This window comes from Ranitomeya imitator, chromosome 2 (assembly GCF_032444005.1).
Source record: "Ranitomeya imitator isolate aRanImi1 chromosome 2, aRanImi1.pri, whole genome shotgun sequence".
Classification (NCBI taxonomy): domain Eukaryota; kingdom Metazoa; phylum Chordata; class Amphibia; order Anura; family Dendrobatidae; genus Ranitomeya; species Ranitomeya imitator.
The window spans coordinates 732,171,181-732,194,777 of NC_091283.1; the positions used below are offsets into that span (position 1 = coordinate 732,171,181).

General features: G+C 44.3%; 1 protein-coding gene across 1 annotated transcript in view; it reads right to left on the reverse strand.

The window, feature by feature from the left end:
- The window catches only part of PCBD1 (pterin-4 alpha-carbinolamine dehydratase 1), a 57,329-nt gene that overhangs the window by 5,583 nt on the left and 28,149 nt on the right, over positions 1–23,597 (reverse strand). The window contains exons 2-3 of the mRNA XM_069753208.1: positions 7,303–7,434; positions 6,994–7,074 (exon numbers count right to left, since the gene is read on the reverse strand). Of these exons, the coding sequence (XP_069609309.1) occupies positions 6,994–7,074; positions 7,303–7,434 (213 nt within the window). The remainder of the gene's footprint in view (positions 1–6,993; positions 7,075–7,302; positions 7,435–23,597) is intronic.

The window sequence follows — 23,597 nt, forward strand, 5'->3', positions numbered from 1 at the left end:
ACATGTGGCAATTTTTCCGCGTGTGCAAGTTTTGCGTGTGGCAAGTTTTCCATGAGGTGAGTTTTGCGTGAGCCTAGTTTTTGCATGTGGCGAGTTTTGCGCGTGGCGAGTTTTACGCGTGGCGAGTTTTGAGCGGCGACTTTTGTGTTTTGACTTTTATGTGGCGAGGTTGGTGTATGTGTGGTGAAATGTGTGCTGAGGGTGGTATAGGTGTTCAAGCACGTGGTAGTGTGTGGCGCACTTTGTGTGTGTCCATATCCCCGTGTGTGGTGAGTATCCCATGTCGGGGCCCCACCTTAGCAACTGTACGGTATATACTCTTTGGCGCCATCGCTCTCACTCTAAGTCCCCCTTGTTCACATTTGCCTCCAACACTGGGGTTAAAATTTTGCCTCACAACATAGCCTATGATGCTCTCAGGGACCAGACGTGTGACTGTGCAAAATTTTGTGGCTGTAGCTGCGATGGTGCAGATGCCAATCCCGGACATACATACATACATACACACACACACACACACACACACACACACACACACACACACACACACACACACACACACACACACACACACACACACACATTCAGCTTTATATAGTAGATATATATATATTAATATTTCATCCAGCGCGGTATAGCAGAAAGCCGGTAATTCAATTACCGGCTTTTGCTTTCTCCTTCCTAAAACCCGACATGATATGAGACCTGGTTTACATGCAGTAAACCATCTCATATCCCCATTTTTTTTGCATATTACACACTACTAATGTTAGTAGTGTGTATATGCAAAATTTGGCCGTTCTAGCTAGTAAATTAAGGGGTTAAATGGCGGAAAAAATTGGCGTGGGCTCCCGCACAATTTTCTCCGCCAGAGTGGTAAAGCCAGTGACTGAGGGCAGATATCGAGATCATAAGAGGGCGCCCTCTGCTGGTTGTCCTCATATGAACTCGAGCCAGGGAGCTTTCTAGGAAAGTTCCCACGATCTAGGAACAGCCAGCAGAGGGCGCCTCACCGCAAATTAAGCTAAATATAGGTCATTGACATACTTTACCTTCATTCGCTGGGGTTTTGCAGGCAGGAGTAGCGCTGCATTAACAGAACTCCTGCCTGCAAAATATTTTAACCCCTTCAGATGGATTTACATCGTTGGACCTTACAGATCCTCGGAAGGTATGTATATTCTTGGTTTTTTGTTTTTTTTTTGATTTACAGATCGAGGGTCTTCAGTGAGTGGATTGAGAGTAGAATAAATTAATACAACAACCTTTGTGTTTTTTTTCATTAAATTAATTTTTAATAATGTGTGTGTGTGTGTTTGTTTTTTAACCCTTTACTAGTATTGGATTAATAATGGATAGGTGTCATAATTGACACCTCTCCATTATTAATTTGGCTTAATGTCACCTTACAATAGCAAGGTGGCATTAACCCTTCATTACCCCATATCCCACCGCTACACGGGAATGGGAAGAGAGTGGCCAAGTGCCAGAATAGGCGCATCTTCCAGATGTGCCTTTTCTGGGGTGGCTGGGGGCAGATGTTTTTAGCCAGGGGGGGGGGGGGGGCAATAACCGTGGACCCTCTCCAGGCTATTAATATCTGCCCTCAGTCACTGGCTTTACCACTCTGGCGGAGAAAATTGTGCGGGAGCCCACGCCAATTTTTTCCGCCATTTAACCCCTTAATTTACTAGCTAGAACGGCCAAATTTTGCATATACACACTACTAACATTAGTAGTGTGTAATATGCAAAAAAAATGGGGATATGAGATGGTTTACTGCATGTAAACCAGGTCTCATATCATGTCGGGTTTTAGGAAGGAGAAAGCAAAAGCCGGTAATTGAATTACCGGCTTTCTGCTATATCGCGCAGGATGAAGTATTAATATATATATATACATATATGTGTCTCAATGACATAGATATACTAGCTGAAGAGCCCGGCGTTGCCTGGGCATAGTAAATATCTGTGGTTAGTTATAGCACGTCACTTCTCTTATTTTCCCATCACTCCTCTCATTTTCCCAATCACATCTTTTTAATTTTCCCCCTCACATCTCTCATTTTCTCCCTCACTCCTCATTCCCACCTAACACTTGTCATTTCGACCTCACATCTGTCATTTTCCGATCACTACACTATTTTCCCTCACTCCTCTCATTTTGCACTCACAACTTTTCATTTTCACCTCACACCTCTCATTTTCACCTCAGTATATACATGTTTGTCATCTCCCTTATATATAGTATACACCTGTATGTCATCTCCTGTATATAGTATATACCTGTATGTCATCTCCCCTGTATATAGTATATACCTGCTGTGTCATCTCCCCTGTATATAGTATATACCTGTATGTCATCTCCTCCTATATATAGTAAATACCTGTATGTCATCTCCTCCTATATATAGTATATACCTGTATGTCATCTCCTCCTGTATATAGTATATACCTGTGTGTCATCTCCCCTGTATATAGTATATATCTGTGTGTCATCTCCTCCTGTATATAGTGTATACCTGTATGTCATCTTCTATATATAGCATATACCTGTATGTCATCTCCTCCTGTATATAGTATATACCTGTAGGTAATCTGCTCCTGTATATAGTATATACCTGTATGTCATCTTCTATATATAGCATATACAGGTCCTTCTCAAAAAATTAGCATATAGTGTTAAATTTCATTATTTACCATAATGTAATGATTACAATTAAACTTTCATATATTATATATTCATTATCCACCAACTGAAATTTGTCAGGTCTTTTATTGTTTTAATACTGATGATTTTGGCATACAACTCCTGATAACCCAAAAAACCTGTCTCAATAAATTAGCATATTTCACCCATCCAATCAAATAAAAGTGTTTTTTAATAACAAACAAAAAAACCATCAAATAATAATGCTCAGTTATGCACTCAATACTTGGTCGGGAATCCTTTGGCAGAAATGACTGCTTCAATGCGGCGTGGCATGGAGGCAATCAGCCTGTGACACTGCTGAGATGTTACGGAGGCCCAGGATGCTTCAATAGCGGCTTTAAGCTCATCCAGAGTGTTGGGTCTTGCGTCTCTCAACTTTCTCTTCACAATATCCCACAGATTCTCTATGGGGTTCAGGTCAGGAGAGTTGGCAGGCCAATTGAGCACAGTAATACCATGGTCAGTAAACCATTTACCAGTGGTTTTGGCACTGTGAGCAGGTGCCAGGTCGTGCTGAAAAATGAAATCTTCATCTCCATAAAGCATTTCAGCCGATGGAAGCATGAAGTGCTCCAAAATCTCCTGATAGCTAGCTGCATTGACCCTGCCCTTGATGAAACACAGAGGACCAACACCAGCAGCTGACATGGCACCCCACACCATCACTGACTGTGGGTACTTGACACTGGACTTCAGGCATTTTGGCATTTCCTTCTCCCCAGTCTTCCTCCAGACTCTGGCACCTTGATTTCCGAATGACATGCAAAATTTGCTTTCATCAGAAAAAAGTACTTGGGACCACTTAGCAACAGTCCAGTGCTGCTTCTCTGTAGCCCAGGTCAGGCGCCTCTGCCGCTGTTTATGGTTCAAAAGTGGCTTTACCTGGGGAATGCGGCACCTGTAGCCCATTTCCTGCACACGCCTGTGCACGGTGGCTCTGGATGTTTCCACACCAGACTCGGTCCACTGCTTCCTCAGGTTCCCCAAGGTCTGGAATCGGTCCTTCTCCACAATCTTCCTCAGGGTCCGGTCTCCTCTTCTCGTTGTACAGCGTTTTCTGCCACATTGTTTCCTTCCAACAGACTTACCATTGAGGTGCCTTGATACAGCACTCTGGGAACAGCCTATTTGTTGAGAAATTTCTTTCTGGGTCTTACCCTCTTGCTTGAGGGTGTCAAGGATGGCCTTCTTGACATCTGTCAGGTCGCTAGTCTTACCCATGATGGGGGTTTTGAGTAATGAACCAGGCAGGGAGTTTATAAAAGCCTCAGGTATCTTTTGCATGTGTTTAGAGTTAATTAGTTGATTCAGAAGATTAGGGTAATAGGTCGTTTAGAGAACCTTTTCTTGATATGCTAATTTATTGAGACCGGTTTTTTGGGTTATCAGGAGTTGTATGCCAAAATCATCAGTATTAAAACAATAAAAGACCTGACAAATTTCAGTTGGTGGATAATGAATATATAATATATGAAAGTTTAATTGTAATCATTACATTATGGTAAATAATGAAATTTAACACTATATGCTAATTTTTTGAGAAGGACCTGTACCTGTGTCATCTCCTGTATATAGTATATACCTGTATGTCATCTCCTCCTCTATATAGTATATACCTGTGTGTCATCTCCCCTGTATATAGTATATACCTGTGTGATCTCCTGTATTAGACCTCGTTAACACGTTATTTGCTCAGTATTTTTACCTCAGAATTTGTAAGATAAATTGGCAGCCTGATAAATCCCCAGCCAACAGGAAGCCCTCCCCCTGGCAGTATATATTAGCTCACACATACACATAATAGACAGGTCATGTGACTGACAGCTGCTGTATTTCCTATATGGTACATTTGTTGCTCTTGTAGTTTGTCTGCTTATTAATCAGATTTTTATTTTTGAAGGCTAATACCAGACTTGTGTGTGTTTTAGGGCGAGTTTCGTTTGTCAAGTTGTGTGTGTTGAGTTGTGTGTGGCGACATGCATGTAGCGACTTTTGTGAGAGGAGTTTTGTGTGGCAACATGCGTTTAGCAACTTTTTGTGTGTCGAGTTGCATGTGACAGATTAGTGTAGCAAGTTGTGTGCAGCAAGTTTTGCGCATGGCGAGTTTTGCACGTGGTGAGTTTTATGTCTGGTGCCTTTTGAGTATGTGCAAGTTTTGTGTGAGGCAACTTTTGCATGTGTTGCAAATTTTGTGCATGTGGCAATTTTTCCGCGTGTGCAAGTTTTGCGTGTGGCGAGTTTTCCATGAGGTGAGTTTTGCACTTGTGGCGAGTTTTGCGTGAGCCTAGTTTTTGCATGTGGCGAGTTTTGCGCGTGGTGAGTTTTGAGCGGCGACTTTTGTGTTTCGACTTTTATGTGGCGAGGTTGGTGTATTTGTGGTGAAATGTGTGCTGAGGGTGGTATATGTGTTCAAGCACGTGGTAGTGTGTGGCGCATTTTGTGTGTGTGTTCATATCCCCATGTGTGGTGAGTATCTCATGTCGGGGCCCCACCTTAGCAACTGATCGGTATATACTCTTTGGCGCCATCGCTCTCACTCTTTAAGTCCCCCTTGTTCACATCTGGCAGCTGTCAATTTGCCTCCAACACTTTTCCTTTCACTTTTTTCCCCATTATGTAGATAGGGGCAAAATTGTTTGGTGAATTGGAACGCGCGGGGTTAAAATTTCACCTCACAATGTAGCCTATGACGCTCTCAGGGTCCAGACGTGTGACTGTGCAAAATTTTGTGGCTGTAGCTGCGACGCCTCCAACACTTTTCATTTCACTTTTTCCCCATTATGTAGATAGGGGCAAAATTGTTTGGTGAATTGGAACGCGCAGGGTTAAAATTTCACCTCACAACGTAGCCTATGACGCTCTCGGGGTCCAGACGTGTGACTGTGCAAAATTTTGTGGCTGTAGCTGCGACGGTGCAGATGCCAATCCCGGACATACACACATATACACATACACACACACACACACATACACACATTCAGCTTTATATAGTAGATATATATACACCTTATTCTACCTATTCTACTGTAAGCTGTCAGTGTGATTTTACTGTACACCGCACTGAATTACCGGCTTTTCTCTCTAACAGCGCTGCGTATTCCTCGCAAGTCACACTGCTGGTCCGTGTGTAATCCGTATTTTTGGGGCTTCCATAGACTTTCATTGATGTTTTATTTGTGCAATACGGTGACAAACGCAGCGGCCGTAGAAAGCCATATAATACTGATCAGTTTAATACGGCAGATAGGAGCAGGGGCATAGAGAATAATTGTGCCGTATTTTTTGCGAGTTTTACGGACGTAGTTTCTGCGTTCTTACGTCCGTAAAACTCGCAAGTGTGACGCCGGCCTAAGGAATGCCTGTGTGTTAGCCTGAATACACGTGGGAATTCCCTATCAAACAGCTGAGGCAACTAAATCTCCGAGCACTAACTTATTTTTTCTTCATTTTTTAAATTTTTTTATATAGCGCTAAAATATTCCACAGCGCTTTAGTTTGTAGACATTATCATCACTGTCCTCGATGGGGCTCACAATCTAAATTCTCTATCAGTAAACATGCTCATCACTAATTTTAATGCAATATCGTGGTGTCTAAAAAAAAAACGAAATTCTGGCATTTTGCCTTTTTTTCCCTCACGACTCCGTTTAGAGATCAGATTAATCCTTGTTTTTCTTGATAGATCGGGCGATTTTGAAAGCAGAGATACCAAATATGTGTATGTTTTAGTTTTTTTTTTATTGTTTTCTGTTGAATGGGGTGAAAGGGGGGTGATTTGAACTTTTTTTTGCACTTCTAGTCTCCATGTGAGACTAGAAGCTGCCATAACCCGACTGGCTCTGCTACATACAGGCGATGATCAGATAACCTATATGTAGCAGAATTACTCACTTGCTATGAGCACCAATCAGTGGTCAGCGCTCATAGCAAGCCAGCAGAGACAACCATAGAGGTCTGCAGGAGACCTATGGTTGTCATGCCAACCCATCGGTGACCCACGATCACGTGACGGGGTCACCAATGGGAGGATTTCCGTCACGATTGCCGGAAGCGCACGTTAAATGCCGTTGTCAGCATTTCACAGTGGCTTTTAACGGGTTAATTGCCGCTGGTGGATCACGATTACACCGCTGCTGTTCCAGGCACATGTCAGCTGTTCAAAACAGCTGACATGTGCCGGGAAAGATGTGGGCTCCGCGCCGAAGCCCACATCAAAGGGAGGGCGTCAGACATCAGCGTACTATTACGCCCGATGTCTGGTAGGGGTTAAAATGTCCTTACCTTGTTGTAGATATTAAACCATTCAGGATGGTGATCTAATTTTTCAGCTTGTAATGCAACTCTGGTCATAAATCCAAAAGCCTGAACATAGACCAAGAAAGAAAGAAAATAAAATTATTGTTAAACCTCTTTTTTTTTTTTTTATGGTCAGCATGTAGAACGTCTCTCATAATCCTCATGACAAAGGCAGGCCTTCAACAACCCAAGTCATTTTTTTCTAATAGGTATGTTTTAAAACTTGAGATGCCAAATTGCAAAGGTTCTAAACTTCAAAAATATCATGTCCTTATTGCTTTGTTTCAAGCTTACCCTATTGAAATCCTTGAAGTGGAATTCTTTGCATATAGCATCTCTGCCATCCAATTCATTCCACCCAACTGCTCTGAGGTTGGGCAGGAGCTGTTCTCGTTCTTCTCCACTGAGTCTGTGAGCTTTTCCGGCCTTTCAACAGAGTAAAATATTTATTACTAGAACATGTTAAAACATAGGTACATTGGATTATCATTAACGTGCATAGGTTCAAATTACGATAATTTAGTTTTTCTTGGTAGTGGAAGAGGAAATATTAGTACCTCTACGTGGTGTGACATTAGTGAGAAAAGACTGCCATCTGCTGGCTGGACAAAACCAGGCAGAAACAACTGGCACCAGAAGAATTGCAGGGTGGGGGCAATTCTTGTCCTGGACCTGGTCAGGTGCCTTGCATGACAAAGTTTTTGGATATAAAAGCTCTGAGCTCCAAACTGCAGAGGGATTTGGCACCAAAAAGAGGCGCGGTGCAGACTTGGACCACAGACGACGCTGAAGCCAGTGTGACAGGCAACAGAAGACCGAGTGCACCACCAAGGCAGACAAGGTCCAGATGATGCCTAGCAACCCAATTTACTCCAGTCAAGATACAGAGTCCACACTGCACCAGTCAAGACCAGAACCTTCACCCCATGCCGGATAAGTCCCAGAGGCCAGACGGTTACCCGCCGAGAATCAGGACCCAGTCCTCTCTGCCCAAGGCCTAGGAGACGCCTGCCGCAGACCAGAACAACTGTAGTTACAAAGGGACATCCCTTGTGAGAATGGCCATAACTTCCAGCCATAACATGCGGTACAGAAGTTGGCCTGGGTTAGGACAACAGGTTAGGTTGTGTTCAGTTGGGGCACAGGAGGCTCAACGCTCTTTGATACTTTGTCAGGAGGACTTGCGGCCTAGCGGGAAAATCCGGGAAGCCCTGCTAAGACCTTTGTTGCAGGAAGAGCGAACATGGTAGCTCTCAGAAACGGGTGTAGTACCCTTGTATAAAGAACATTAGCATAATTCTTGAGAGACTTCCCCATTATTATAAATGTACTGTTGTATGGGTTTATTGCTGTTTTGCATTGTTTGATATCATCAACTAACCCCTAACTACTGTAATTTTTCTCTGTATTTGAAAGAATTAAACCGTTCATTGATTGTCCCTGCCTCGTGACTTCTGTGCGTTGCATTCGGTCACCTGCTTACAGTGGAAGGGAGTAGAGGGTGATCTGGTTTGAGGGAGGACATTTCACTGAGACATTGAGGGTATGTGCACACGTCCGGATTTCTTGCAGAAATTTTCCTGACAAAAACCGGACATTTCTGCCAGAAAGCCGCATGCGTTTTTTTCACATTTGACGTGTTTTTCTACGCATTTTTATGCGTTTTTTCCCAAATGCATAGAATTGCGGGAAAAACGCAGAAAATCTGCAAAAATAATGAACATGCTCATTTTTTTACCGCGATGCGTTTTTTTTCGTGGAAAAAAACACATCCATGTGCACAAAACATGCAGAATGCATTCTAAATGATAGAATGCATAATGTATGCGTTTTTAATGAGTTTTTATAGCGTTTTTAGCACAAAAAAACCTGAACGTGTGCACATAGCCTAAAAGATAATCTTTTATTGCATGGCGATTGGGAATTCAGTTTCTGTTACACTTTAGTAACCAACAAACGTAATTCATGTCTAAAGTGGAATGTGTTACGCAACTTGATGTAAAAAGAAGCATACGGGTCCTTTTATTTTCATGGGGAACATCTGGGTTCCCTTATGTGCCTGTTTTTAATTCACATAAACAAAAGTTCCACGTGAAGCGCTTTTTCTTCCATTGGCACATAGCAAAATATAGATGCCATAATAATCAATGGGGCTTTTCAGGTTGCAGATACGTGGTGACTTGATCAATAGGGCATTCGAACAGAAAAGGCATAGCTCTGCATGCACTGCACTCAGCAAATTGTAGGCCAAACCTGGGCAAACGTCGGCCCTCAGGCCACATCCAGCCCTCTGATAGACACAGCCAAAGGCGCAGAAAGGGACTAATCTACTATTCTGAATTTTGTCAGAATTGTCATTTCAGTAGTAGCCCCGCCTCCCGTGGGAGCTGTCTTCATCAGTAGATGCGGGGCAGCTGAGCTGGCTGTTTCAAAGCTGCTCAAACTTCTACAAGAGAGTTCAGGAGGAAAGTTGGGACTACAATACCCATCTGCTGCATGTAATGGGCAAGTAGTCGGCTAACTGGAGAACTATAGTGTAATAAATTTAAAGAAGCACTCACATCAAAGTTTTTATCCTCTTAATATATTGCAATTATTTTGTAGAACAGTGTACTTACAATTGCTCATTTTGCCTTTCTACCCAGCTACTTTGTCTCTCTTCTCTGCTTTATGCAGAAACAGGAAACCTATTTTCCCTGCATGACCCATTCATCTCTTCAACTCCTCACTCAGCTGCTCCACCTCTCTCTATGCTCTACTCTCTTTAGAGACAGCAAGGGAGCGCACAGTCACTGCAGTCAAAGGAATATAATGATGAAGTTCATACTGAGCATGTGTCAGAATTTACAGCCAGCGCATATTCCGCAAAGCAAGGACTAGCCCAGCCCCTGAAACTGTCGGCACTGATGATTCTCTGCTTCAGGGTGGGGACAGCAGCTGCGTCATTTAAGTATCCCAGTATGTAATGTATTGGAATCTCAAAAAAAAGTTATTGTATGTACAAAAAACAAGAAAACAAAGTCATTACTAAGGCTGGGTTCACATTAGCGTTCAGGGGCTTTGCGGAGGGCTGCATACGTCCTCCGCTAAGCCCCACCTACTTCCACATACTTCTGCATGTGTCCTGCGTACCTATCTTTAACATTGGGTACGCAGGACATGCGGATGTGTCATTTTGACGCACCCGCCGTCCGCACAAAACACAAGTTGTTGTGTTCTTGTGCGGTCGGCGGGTGTGTCAAAACAACGCATCTGCATACATCCGCATGTCCTCTTTTTTGTCTTCAATAAATTTTGTACCATATTTTCTATTTTTGTCTATTGGACCACACAGTTTTCTTTCTGGTTACAATGTTAAAGATAGGTACGCAAGACGCATGCAGAAGTATGCGGGGCTTAACGGAGGACGTACGCAGCCCTCCACAAAGCCCCTGAACGCTAATGTGAACTTAGCCCTAGAGGAAACGTTAGAGTATTTTTAATTGACATATATTAGAAAAGACATTTAATTATTAAATTAAATCGATATACATTTAGTATGAAATTCACCTTTGGTTTCTGACCACCCCTTTAAGTTCAGCCAATTGGTTCAGCTTTCTACAGCAGTACCAGTTTCTCATGTGCCCCCATGGGAAAATTAATTGCCCACCCCTGCTCTACGCAAAGAAATTTAAAGGCAGAGCTTTTTTTTTTAATAAAGAATCATTGAGGGGGTCTGCTTGTTGCACTAGACATTTACAGTATTATTGAAGTAAGTGGCCTGTTGAAGGGAAGTGCAAGCTGTGTGTATTTGCCCCAATAATACACCTAGTGCAGTAGCCAGCCATGCATTGAGAGATGAACAGGTGTGATGTTGTTTACTTATAGTTAAGACTTTATCACCTTGTGATTATCACTGCCAGACTACACTAGTCCAACCACGCCTCCTCATGTGATAAGCAGCTCCTTATTAATAGCCATTGTAAATGCAGAGTCTGGTGTGGGTGGGGTTAGCTTTCTCAGCTCTGCTGAATTGTGAAATCTAAAAGCTTTGCGTCAGAACCATTGGACACAGTAAACTAAGTGATACATTGATGGAATCAGGGTCTCTTTTCCTATATCAGGCTGCTCTGAGAGGAGGTAGCAAAAAACTGCTGACAGATTCCCGTTAAAGGATTTTCTTACAAAAACTATTTATCACCTATTCAAAGACAGACATCGATGATTAGGTGCCTCAGTGATTACTAGACTGGAGGTCCTGAGTGACCTGTTCCGCCTCATTTCACAAATGCAGCAAGGAGAATTTCAGAGTAGTGATGAAGCATGGGTAACAGGGCTCCATTCAAAGTAGGACTGATGGAGACCGCTAATTACTTAGCCCCATAGACAGGCCAAACCAATGCTCCATTGGGTCTTGCCCTCACTGTGTTCTGGTTCTTATAAGGGCTCTCAGCAGTAAAGCCCCGAGTGACCAGTCACTGATCACCTATCAAGTGGATAGAGGCAGGTATGGACTGGGGCTGAAATTCAGTCCTGACATTTGAAGTCACACAGGTCCATGTTGTCCCTGTCCCCAAGCACCAGATGGGATATATTACTAATATTACCCTGGATGGAGGAAAGCAAGATTTACTATAAAACCAATATTTCTAATGATAACCATGGCCTGCTGGGGTAAGTGACAGAGTTAGCAACTTTGTGTTCCGTCACAACTCTTAGGCTAGGGTCACATTGCATTAGCAGCAGCCCGTTCAGCACATACGCTAACGGGCTGCTGCTAGCGCAAGTGCCTGCGCTACATCACGCTAGCGCAGATGGAGCTTCTGCTAGCTCCATCTGCGCTAGCAGTGACGGACCCAGAAACGCTGCTGCCCACGTCTCGGGTCCGTCACTCAATGACGGCGCATCACTAGCGCACGCCCATTGTGGGCGTGCGCTAGGCGATGCGTCCGACATTGCATTCAATGGCGGCATTAACGGAGTACGTTACACCGCGTTATGCTGCGGTGTAACGTACTCCGTTTAACGTTGCCCCTGAACGCAATGTCAACCAAGCCTTAACAGTATGGGTGTCTTGAGATCACCGATTCTGAATTGCCAGATGGCCAGTCTGGCCCTGGATAGAGGATTCACTTTCATTGTAGGAAAACCTCATTAATGATTGCTCAAGGTTAGGGACTGAGATGGTGAGGAACATTCTGAGAGCCCAGCCCTGGTCCCAGCCTATGATTAGGCAGCATATCCCTTTGGATGTGACAGTTACTGTATTTTTTCACTATATGGCCAAGCATGAGAGATGTGGCGTATGGTTACAAAAATATGTCTTCTAACCACTATTACAATGACCCAAGAGATCAATAGAAGAAAGTTTTAGAGCAAAAAATAAAGATGGTTAAAAGGATGGACATTCTTTCAGGAGGCAGCAGATGACATGCTAAGCAACCTCAATATTTCTCACTCTCTCTTTATGCTTAGCTATTTCTTCTGTGTCTCTGGTACCGGTGAAACCGCACACAATTCTTAGAAAAATATGGATCCATGTTCTAGTCATAGTTATGAATTCCCCATATAGAATATTACTGTATAAACGTGAGCGATTCCAAGCAGTATGTCATGTTAGTGTAAGCTTTGTCTGCCATAATAAATTAAACTGGAAAAGGTTTCACAATAGTACATTGTTCATTTTACTCCGAGGCTCAATGAAAAAGACAGACGTTTCTGTATCTTGGCAACTAGATGAGAAAATAGATACTGCTCCGTCATCACACCAATGGATGACTATAATGAGGGAGACTGGAGAACAATAAAGGGAACCGGACAGTAGGATTTTGTACCATAAACCAAACACATCTAGGTTGGATCACTGTAATAGATTGCATATATACATTCTTTATTGTAATCTTTCCTTCCACCCCAAATTATTCCCTTATCCAATTGTTATGCACATGAGGCTTGGCCATACACTTACAGCTCTTCATCCTATTTTCATCTTTTCCCACCAGTCGAAGCTCCCCGACTGACCGGTCACTCTTGTGTGAGTGGCTTGCCTTTCCCATTCAAAAACTTGCACAGGCGGTGCCACTCCTGGTGCCAGCCATCTTCTCAGAGGGGGTGGCATATGTGCAGATCCATATTCCTGAACTCTCTGCATCATCAGCATGAACCCCCTACCGGAAATGACGGCACCTACGGGAGATTTCAGACAGGGGAGGCAAATCACTCAGACAAGAGTGGATCTGTCAGTCAGGGAACTTTGGATGGCAACAGGAGGGGAAAGATGAAAATAGGATGGAGAGCTGTAAGCAGGGCCGCCATCAGGGCATTACTGCCCTGACTGGCGTATGGAGCCCGGTCAACAAAGGGGGCCCGCATCGGGCCCCGTCTCTTCTGCTGATCGGGCCCCAGTGGCAGGATTTACTGAACCCTGCGTCCGAGACGGAGGATTCAGTTAAACTACATTGCCGTGCGGGCCCACATGGCAATAGTTAAAGCCGGCAGCCAATAGGAGGCTGGCAGCTGACATCAGCGCGCACGTCACCGGCGTCTGACGACATCGCTATTCGCCGGGGAGTGCGTGCTTTCAGTTTGGAGGGAAAATCACTCGCCGCAGGAGCGCGGCAAGGTAAGAGGAAAGGGTTTTTTTTAATTTATTGAAAGCGGCAAGCCGGCAGGATGGAGACAAGTGTCAATCCTGCCAGGGGCAGAATAGAGACAGGGTAGAATGGAGACAGGGGGAAGTGTGAAAGCTATCGAGGCATGATTGGAGACATGGGGGCAGAATGGAGACATGGGGGCATGATTGGAGACACAGGGGGCATGATTGGAGATGCGGGCCGAATGAATGACATGGTGGCAGGATGAAAGATGGGGGCAGGATTGGAGACGGGGCAGGATGAAAGACATGGGAGCAGGATTGGAGACATGGTGGCAGGATGAAAGACATGGTGGCAGGATGAAAGATGGGTGCAGGATTGGAGACATGGTGGCAGGATGAAAGATGGGTGCAGGATTGGAGATATGGTGGCAGGATGAAAGATGGGTGCAGGATTGGAGACATGGTGGCAGGATGAAAGATGGGTGCAGGATTGGAGACATGGTGGCATAATGAAAGATGGGGGCAGGATTGGAGACATGCTGGCAGAATGAAAGATGGGTGCAGGATTGGAGACATGGTGGCAGGATGAAAGATATGGTGGCAGGATTGGAAACATGGTGGCAGGATGAAAGACATGGGGGCAGGATTGGAGGCATGGGGGCAGGATGAATGATGGGGCAGGATTGGAGACAGGGGGCAGGATTGGAGACATCAGGCGGGATGGAGACAGATGGTGCAGGTTCATGGGGCAGTATAATGGGACATATGCGGCAGGATCATGGGGCAGGATGGATACTCATGAGGGCAGGATGGGAGAACATATGGCTGGAGCCAGGAATGAGACACACGAGGGCCAAGATGGGGAATATTATTACCATAGGGGCTAATTAAGGGATATTATTACTGCAGTGATGTATTTATTTTATTTTTGAGCATACTGTTTTAAAAGGGGAGGCGGTCCTGTTACTGTGCAGAGCAAAACTATGTCGCCTTTTTTCATTTGGTGTAGTGTAGAAGTTGGGAAAAAATAAGTAATGTGTTCTGCAAGTGGTGCTCTAGCTAACTGTGTTATTTCCTGCAGCGACATCGATCTGTGCTGGATGAAGATGAAAGACTTCACCTAGAGGCGTCATTGGTGAGCCAGTGTGTTACTTATACACTGATACTATACACTGTATACTATATACAGAGGTCCTGTGTATAATGTCACCAGTGATCACTGTATTGCCTTTACACTGACACTGCATACTAAGTACAGATCTCCTGTGTATAATGACACGTATGGTGATATTAGTATTGTGTTTTTTTTATTATTGATCAGTGTTGTGGTATTCAGTCACTATGTGGTGGTAATATGTCCGGCCATGGTGTGGTAGTATTTGTTCCTTGTATGTGGTATTATTGGTCACCATGTGGTGGTAATATGGTGTCTGGTCATGGTACGGTGTATTTGTCCCTTGTGTGTGATATCATTGGTCATTTTAAAAATTTAAAAATACCCCTAAATTGTATTGCATATATTACCAAATGTTTAATAGGTTACAGTAGGACCCGGCCAAAAGAGTCTATCGTGTCGTGGTGGCAGCTTAAAAAATCTTTTGGCCAAAACAAAGGCTGCTGGTTACATGTGTGATCTGGTGATAGGAACTGTTAATGTGTGACTGGTGAGAAGTGGAGTTTTTCCCAAGAGAGCAGTGGGGCTGTGGACAGTTCAAGGGGTGGAGGAGGGGCTGTGGTGGAGCCTGGGCAGAGTCTCAAGGGGGCCCCGAAAATTTTGCCAGTATGGGGGCCTGAAATTCCTAGTGGCAGCCCTGGCGGTAAGGGCAGGGCCAAGCCCCCTGCCTTGTGGCTCATCTGCATAACAATTGAATAAGGCAGGGGTGGGCAATTAATTTTCATGAGGGGCCACATGAGAGACCGTGACTGTTGTGGAGGGCCAAACCAATAGGTTGAAATTAAGTCTACTCAATATTAATATTGATATATTACAGATATATTTATTGATAACTATATTAATTGTATCACTTAATATTGAGAAGTATGCTGACATCCCCCTATATATTGTTTCAACCCGAGTACAGCCCCTTCTGTATATCGTATGAGCCCTCCAACAGCCCCTTATATACTGCAAGAGCCTTCACAGCCTCCCTCATAGGCGACAAGAGCCCCACACAGCCTCCCCCATATACAGCATGAGTCCCACATAGCCTCCTATATACTACATGAGGCCCCCATAGCATCTCCATATACTGCTTGAGGCCTCTATAGCCTCCCCATGTGCAGCATGAGACCCCATAGCCTCCCCATATGCAGCATTGTCACACCATGGCCTCGCCATATGCAGCATGTCATCCCCATAGCCTCCCCATGTTGTGCATGTCACCCCCATAGCCTCCCCATGTCCACCCAAACATCTCACATATGAAAAAAAAAACTACATACCTGGGTCCCATTCCCCGCCGCTCTGCTTCTCTTCCTGCCTCCAGTGCACTGACTCTCCGCAGTACACAGCTGACACAATGAAATGACATAATCGCGTCAGCTGTTTCACACACTGATTGGTGGAAGAACCTCTCAGGACTCCCTTCCTCCACCAATGCAGTCAGCGCCTATGGAGTCAGCGAGCGGGTGGGCACAGTGCGGCCCGTGGACCTCTGGTTACCAGCCCCACGGCTGTCTTGGTCTGTGGGCCGGACTGAGAAAGCCAGAGTGCCGGACTTTGCCCAGGTGTAGAATAAGGGATTACTTTGAAATGGAAGCAAGATGTGTTTGTGTACTGTTACAGGAAACCGTGACTTCAGACGTTAACCCATGATTATGAAACCCACATTTTATTTATGTTCTTTTCTAAGTAGAACATATTTACATAAAGCATGACACTGTAAGAAATAAAAAAGCATGAAGAATGGGGCACATTAACTTGACCAAATTCTCCATCCCATTCAAAAATAGAACAGATTTCAAAGGAACTTTTAAAGAGAAACTTTTTTTTTATTATTTAAATTATCCTCCAGACATTGCAAACTTAACCCCTTAAAGTTCAATGTTCACTTTTGTGCTTTTGCATTTTCTTCCCCGTTTCTTCCAAGAGGCATAACTTTTTAAAAATTTGCTGCAAAGTACTGGAAAGAGAAAAAAATAGTCCATTGGCATTGAAATTTATCAAAAACAAAACCCAAAACAAAAATAGTTTACTGGCAAATTTTTCAGTGACCATTGTGGCCTTTTTAGACTCTTCCTTCCCGTTTTTTCAGGAAGAGTTTTGAGAAATGCTCCATATTAACATGGAGCGCCCCCAAGGCCCGTGGGGTACACGGTACCGGGTCCTGCGGTACACAGGGGGATGTCACGGTGGCTGACCCGGTCCATGGCCCTGGGACGTCCTTTTAAAAGGTAAAGGTCTTTAAAGGGGAAATGTTCACGACGCCACCTGTGGTATTCGGTCAGGGTGACCAACGCTGCTTTAGGCCGGTTTCACACGTCAGTGGCTCTGGCACGTGAGGTGACAGTTTCCTCACGTACCGGAGACACTGACTCACGTAGACACATTGAAATCAATGTGTCTCTGCACATGTCAGCGTGTTTTCATGGGCCCTGTGTCCGTGTGCAAAACACGGAGACATGTCAGTGTTCATGGGAGCGCACGGATTACACGGACGCATTAAAGTCAATGGGTCCGTGTAAAACACGTACCGCACACGGACACGGTCAGTGTGCCGTGCAGGAGACAGCGCTACAGTCGTGTTTAAAATAAAGCACTTTTTTCGTGTTTAAAATAAAGATCCCTGTCCCCACCCCCCTCCCACCCCCTGTGCGCCCGCCCGCTGTAAATAAAATACTCACCCGGCTCCCTCGCAGCGTCCTCTCCGCGCCACACCTTCTCCTGTATGAGTGGTCACGTGGTGCCGCCCATTACAGTCATGAATATGTGGCTCCACCTCCCATAGGAGGTTTTTGCCGCGGTTTTTTCCGGACACTTCCCAATGCATTTTGTAGGGGGAAATCCGCAAAAAAAACGCAAAATTAATGAACATGCTGCGGTTTTTACCGCAATGCGTTTTTTTCGCGGAAAAAAACGCATCATGTGCACAAAACATGCAAAATTCATTCTAAATGATGGGATGCTTATTGTATGCAGTTTTTTTGTGGTTTTATAGCGTTTTTATCGGGAAAAAACGTGAAAAAAACGCAAAAAAACGCAACGTGTGCACACAGCCCCCAAAAAAATCATTCAAAATAAAAACCTGATATAAACAATAGGTAATTTTCTTATAATAGCTTTACATTAGGATTTTGTTTGTATTACACATTTACCTTAATTTGCTTCCTTCTCTCTTAAATACTATATTTCAGTGATGCTTCAATGCCATTTCATGCCTTTTAACTGTTTCTTAGCAAGATCCATACACTATATTCAAACAGTCCGTGTATAGGATTTTCCCTGTTTCAGTATTGGGTGAGGAGCAGAGAGGCTCAGACAGGGCCTGCCCCCAGCTCTGACATTTCAGGGAAAATAAATGGTAGGCTACTTTCACACTAGCGTCGGATTCGGCCCGTCGCATTGCGCCGGGCTGAGATTCCAACGCTAGCGTTTGATGCGACGCACAACGGGTGCAGCGGATGCATTTCTCCGGCGCATCCGCTGCCCCATTGTGAGGTGTGGGAAGGTCGGGGCAGAGTTCTGGCCACGCATGCGCGGTCGGAAAAAGCGGTCCGTCGGCAGCAAAAAAACGTTACATTTAAAGTTTTTTGCTCCCGGCGGTCCACCACATCACGGCGTAACCGTCGCACGACGTGTGCCAATACGTCGCAATGCGTCGGTAATGTTACTCTGTGGGGCAAAAACGCATCCTGCAAACAACTTTGCAGGAAGCGTTTTTTCCCCTAAACGACGCATTGCGACGTATTAAAAAAAACGCCAGTGTGAAAGTAGCCGTACTTGAGAAATCTGTCCAGTGACTATCGCCAGTTTAAAAACTTGTCCAACTCTACCCCTGGCAAGCTCTTCTCACTGTTGCTAGAGATGATTGACAGCCAGGTCTTTCCAATAGCGAGAGATCTGTTACTCACTTCTCATCTCTTGGAAAGGCCAACTGAGGGTAGGGCCGGGCTATTCTCATCCCTAACTTTGGATCCCAGTCAGATTTTCAAACTATATCATTATCTCTGAATGGCCGGAGCATTTCAGAATAAACTGTACTTGACTGCAGTTGTGCAGCCAGGATTTGATTCACACTACTGCGGTTTGGGTAGCAAGAATCAGATGACAGGTTCCCTTTATCAGCCTCTTTTGAATCAACTAATAGTAGGAAAAAAACAAACAAATAAATTAGAAAAAAAAGAATATTCACCATCTGGATCGATGCCTTTCCTCACCACTCAGGCCTTCCCCAATCTCCTGGCATCAGTATTCAAAGTTGTCACATGAATGCTGCAGTCAATCAGCTGATGATGATCAGCTGCAGCCTCCATATTTCGTCCAAACATAATAAACCACGATGAGCAGATATACAAGATAATACATTAAATCAAATCTGGATATTGATGTTTTACTGGACTTTCAGGAATAAGGATTTTTTTTTCTTTTTCCTTCTGCATTGATCCATTACTGTTTCCTATGGAATATTATCTACAACTTTAAGGCTGTGGTCAGATAGCTGTATACTCTCATATGTGAGAGAATCAGGTTAAATGTGCTAATGACAAATCTAATCATACTCTGTCACAGCTAGTGATGAGCGAATACGTTCGGCACTAATAGTTACTCATATGAATAGTACAGTATTCGAGCTATTCGTTACTCGGTGAGTAATCAGGTATTCACCTCGGTATATTCGAGTGACCCGCCAGCGTGTTTGGCATTTTATTTTCAGCCATTGAACATGTTGGGCTGGCTTCCCAATCACAGTAACGCCGGCGCCATCTTTAGTGTGGCAATACTGTGATTGGCTGGCCTTCCAGTGCCATAGGGAATATTTAAGGGTATGTGCACACATCTTTTTGAGGTCTGCGGATTTTTCCGCAGCGGATTTGTGAAAACCGCAGGTAAAAGGCACTGCGTTTTACCTGTGGATTTCCTGCGGATTTATTGCGGATTTTGTGCGGATTCCCCTGCGGTTTTACACCTGCGGATTCCCATTGTAAACTGTTGCGGAATCCGCACAAAGAATTGACATGCTGCGGAATGTAAACCGCTGCGTTTCCGCGTGTTTTTTTTCCGCAGCATCTGCACTGCGGATTGCGTTTCCCATAGGTTTACATTGTACTGTAAACGCATGGGAAACTGCTGCGGACCTGCAGCTGCGGAAACGCTGCGGATCCGCAGCAAAATCCGCAGCGTGTGAACATAGCCTAAAGGCTGCCGGCACCATCTTGCGCACATTGCAGTCGGAAACATCATAGGGAGAGTGTATTTTCAGCATAGGGAAAGTGATAGGAGGTTACAGTGAGCTTTATTCCAAAAAGCTCTTTTAAGAGTTGAAAATTGTCAAGATTACTTGTTTGTTAGGAGGGTAATTATTATGGAAAGATTTAATAGGAGGGAGGTTGGGTGAAAGGCAGGCAACTGGGTGTTATCATTGCAAGTACATGCTGCAGCTCTCTGCTATTTTCCATTTAAAATCTACTATATAAAGCTGAATGTGTGTGTGTGTGTGTATGTGTGTATGTGTGTGTGTGTATGTCCGGGATTGGCATCTGCACCGTCGCAGCTACAGCCACACGTCTGGACCCCGAGAGCATCATAGGCTATGTTGTGAGGCGAAATTTTAACCCCGCGCGTTCCAATTCACCAAACAATTTTGCCCCTATCTACATAATGGGGAAAAAAGTGAAAGGAAAAGTGTTAGAGGCGTCGCAGCTACAGCAACAAAATTTTGCACAGTCACATGTCTGGACCCTGAGAGCGTCATAGGCTACGCTGTGAGGTGAAATATTAACCCCGCGCTTTCCAATTCACCAAACAATTTTGCCCCTATCTACATAATGGGGAAAAAGTGAAAGGAAAAGTGTTAGAGGCGTCGCAGCTACAGCCACAAAATTTTGCACAGTCACACGTCTGGACCCCGAGAGCGTCATAGGCTATATTGTGAGGTGAAATTTTAACCCCGCGCGTTCCAATTCACCAAACAATTTTGCCCCTATCTACATAATGGGGAAAAAAGTGAAAGGAAAAGTGTTGGAAGCGTCGCAGCTACAGCAACAAACTTTTGCACAGTCACATGTCTGGACCCCGAGAGCGTCATAGGCTTCGTTGTGAGGTGAAATTTTAACCCCGCGCGTTCCAATTCACCAAACAATTTTGCCCCTATCTACGTAATGGGAAAAAATGAAAGGAAAAGTGTAGGAGGCAAATTGACAGCTGCCAGATGTGAACAAGGGGGACTTAAAGAATGAGAGCGATGGCGCCAAAGAGTATATACCGTACAGTTGCTAAGGTGGGGCCTCGACATGGGATACTCACCACACACGGGGATATGAACACACACAAAATGCGCCACACACTAACACGTGCTTGAACACATATTACCCTCAGCACACATTTCACCACAAATACACCAACCTCGCCACATAAAAGTCAAAACACAAAAGTCGCCACTCAAAACTCGCCACGTGCAGAACTCGCCACATGCAAAAACTAGGCTCTTGCAAAACTCGCCACAAACGCAAAATTCTCCACTTGCACACGCGGAAAAAATGCCACATGCACAAAAGTTGCAACACATGCAAAAGTTGCCTCACACAAAACTTGCACATACTCAAAAGGCACCACACATAATACTCGCAACGCGCAAAACTCGCCATGCGCAAAACTTGCTGCACACAACTTGCTACACTAACCTGTCACATGCAACTCCACACAAAAAGTTGCTACACGCATGTTGCTACACAAAACTCATCTCACAAAAGTCGCTACATGCATGTCGCCACACGCAACTCAACACACACAACTTGACAAACAAAACTCGCCCTAAAACACACACAAGTCTGGTATTATCCTTCAAAAATAAAAATCTGATTAATAAGCAGACAAACTACAACAATTGCACCATATAGGAAATACGGCAGCTGTCAGTCACAAGACCTGTCTATTATGTGGATGTGTGAGCTAATATATACTCCCAGGGGGAGGGCTTCCTGTTGGCTAGGGATTTATCAGGCTGCCAATTTAGCTTACAAATACTGAGGTAAAAATACTGAGCAAATAACGTGTGAACGAGGTCTAATACAGGAGGAGATGACACACAGGTATATACTATATACAGGGGAGATGACACACAGATATATACTATATACAGGAGAGATGACACACAGGTATATACTATATAGAGGAGGAGATGACATATAGGTACATATATATACAGGAGGAGATGACATACAGGTATATACTATATACAGGAGGAGATGACATACAGGTATATGCTATATATAGAAGATGACATGCAGGTATATACTATATGCAGGAGGAGATGACACTCAGATATATACTATATACAGGGGAGATGACACACAGGTATATACTATATACAGGAGGAGATGACATACAGGTATATACTATATATAGAAGGAGATGACATTCAGGTATATACTATATATAGGGGAGATGACACACAGCAGGTATATACTATATACAGGGGAGATGACATACAGGTATATACTATATACAGGAGATGACATACAGATGTATACTATATATAAGTGAGATGACAAACATGTATATACTGAGGTGATGAGGTGAAAATGAGAGGTGTGAGGTGAAAATGAAAAGGTGTGAGTGCAAAATGAGGAGTGAGGAAAAATAGTGGAGTGATCAGAAAATGACAGATGTGAGGTTGAAATGACAAGTGTTAGGGGGGAATGAGAGGAGTGAGGGAGAAAATGAGAGGTGTGAGGGAGAAAATGAGAGATGTGAGGGGGAAAATGAAAGATGTGATTGGGAAAATGAGAGGCGTGATGGGAAAATAAGAGAAGTGAGGTGCTATAACTAACCACAGATATTTACTATGCCCAGGCAACGCCGGGCTCTTCAGCTAGTACCTAATATTTGTATAGTAGTTGTGTGACTGGCACAATCTGGGTAGACATAATTGTACGTGACAATTTAGCAGGGGCGATAATTTTCATTACTCCGCATTTAAGGTGTGTCAGCAAGACTATCTCCCAAAAAATAGCCACACATTGCTAGATACAGTGAATTTGTACATAGGACCTTTGTAAGAGTACTTGTGAAAAAGCATAATGCATTACAGATGAGAAAGGGTGACCGACGTTAAAGGACGTGAATGTGGTGGTGCCTGCCAAGGCCATGTGACAGATCCGAAAGGGACTGTCTCTTATTCTAGCTTACTGTCAAAATTTGGTCAGCATGCTACACCATTAACGGACCCAGACAGGTGCAAGGATGTTGTGGTTTGGATGGCAGACAAAGGCTCCAGTGTGTTGACAAGCAGCACCACAAAGTCTTCCATACAGTCCAGTCTCAGTAACTAAGAGGCTGGGCCTCTGAATCCTCATCTTGGGCCTCTGAATCCTCAACCTGGGCCTTCTTCCTCCCACTATCAAGAGTCCCAGGAGACATATGACCCCCAACTCTAGCCACTCTGAGGAACTGTTTCTGTTCTCTTGTAATTTGTCAGGCCTCTCAACGTGCACCATTAAAGAGGGTCATGAGGAGGTGGAGTGCAGTGATCCCCAAACATTTGAGCACCCATGGCCAGGAGAAAGGCATGTTGGGGAAGGTCAATTGATGTCTGAAGAGGTGTAGAATAATCATGTGGCACAGTCAGGGGTGGATTAAGGGTAGCCAGGGCCCCGGGCTGTTCAGACACTGTGGGCTCCCCCGGTCATGTGACAGGGTCATGTGGCGGGGTCATGCGACGGGGTCATCATATACCTGAACCAGATTATTCCAGAAAAATAGTTGCTGTCTGAAACTATAACCTGTCAAACATCTATTGATCTAGTCAATTTACCCTTCAGTTAAGAAGAAAAAAAATAAAACAGTACTGTCACCATA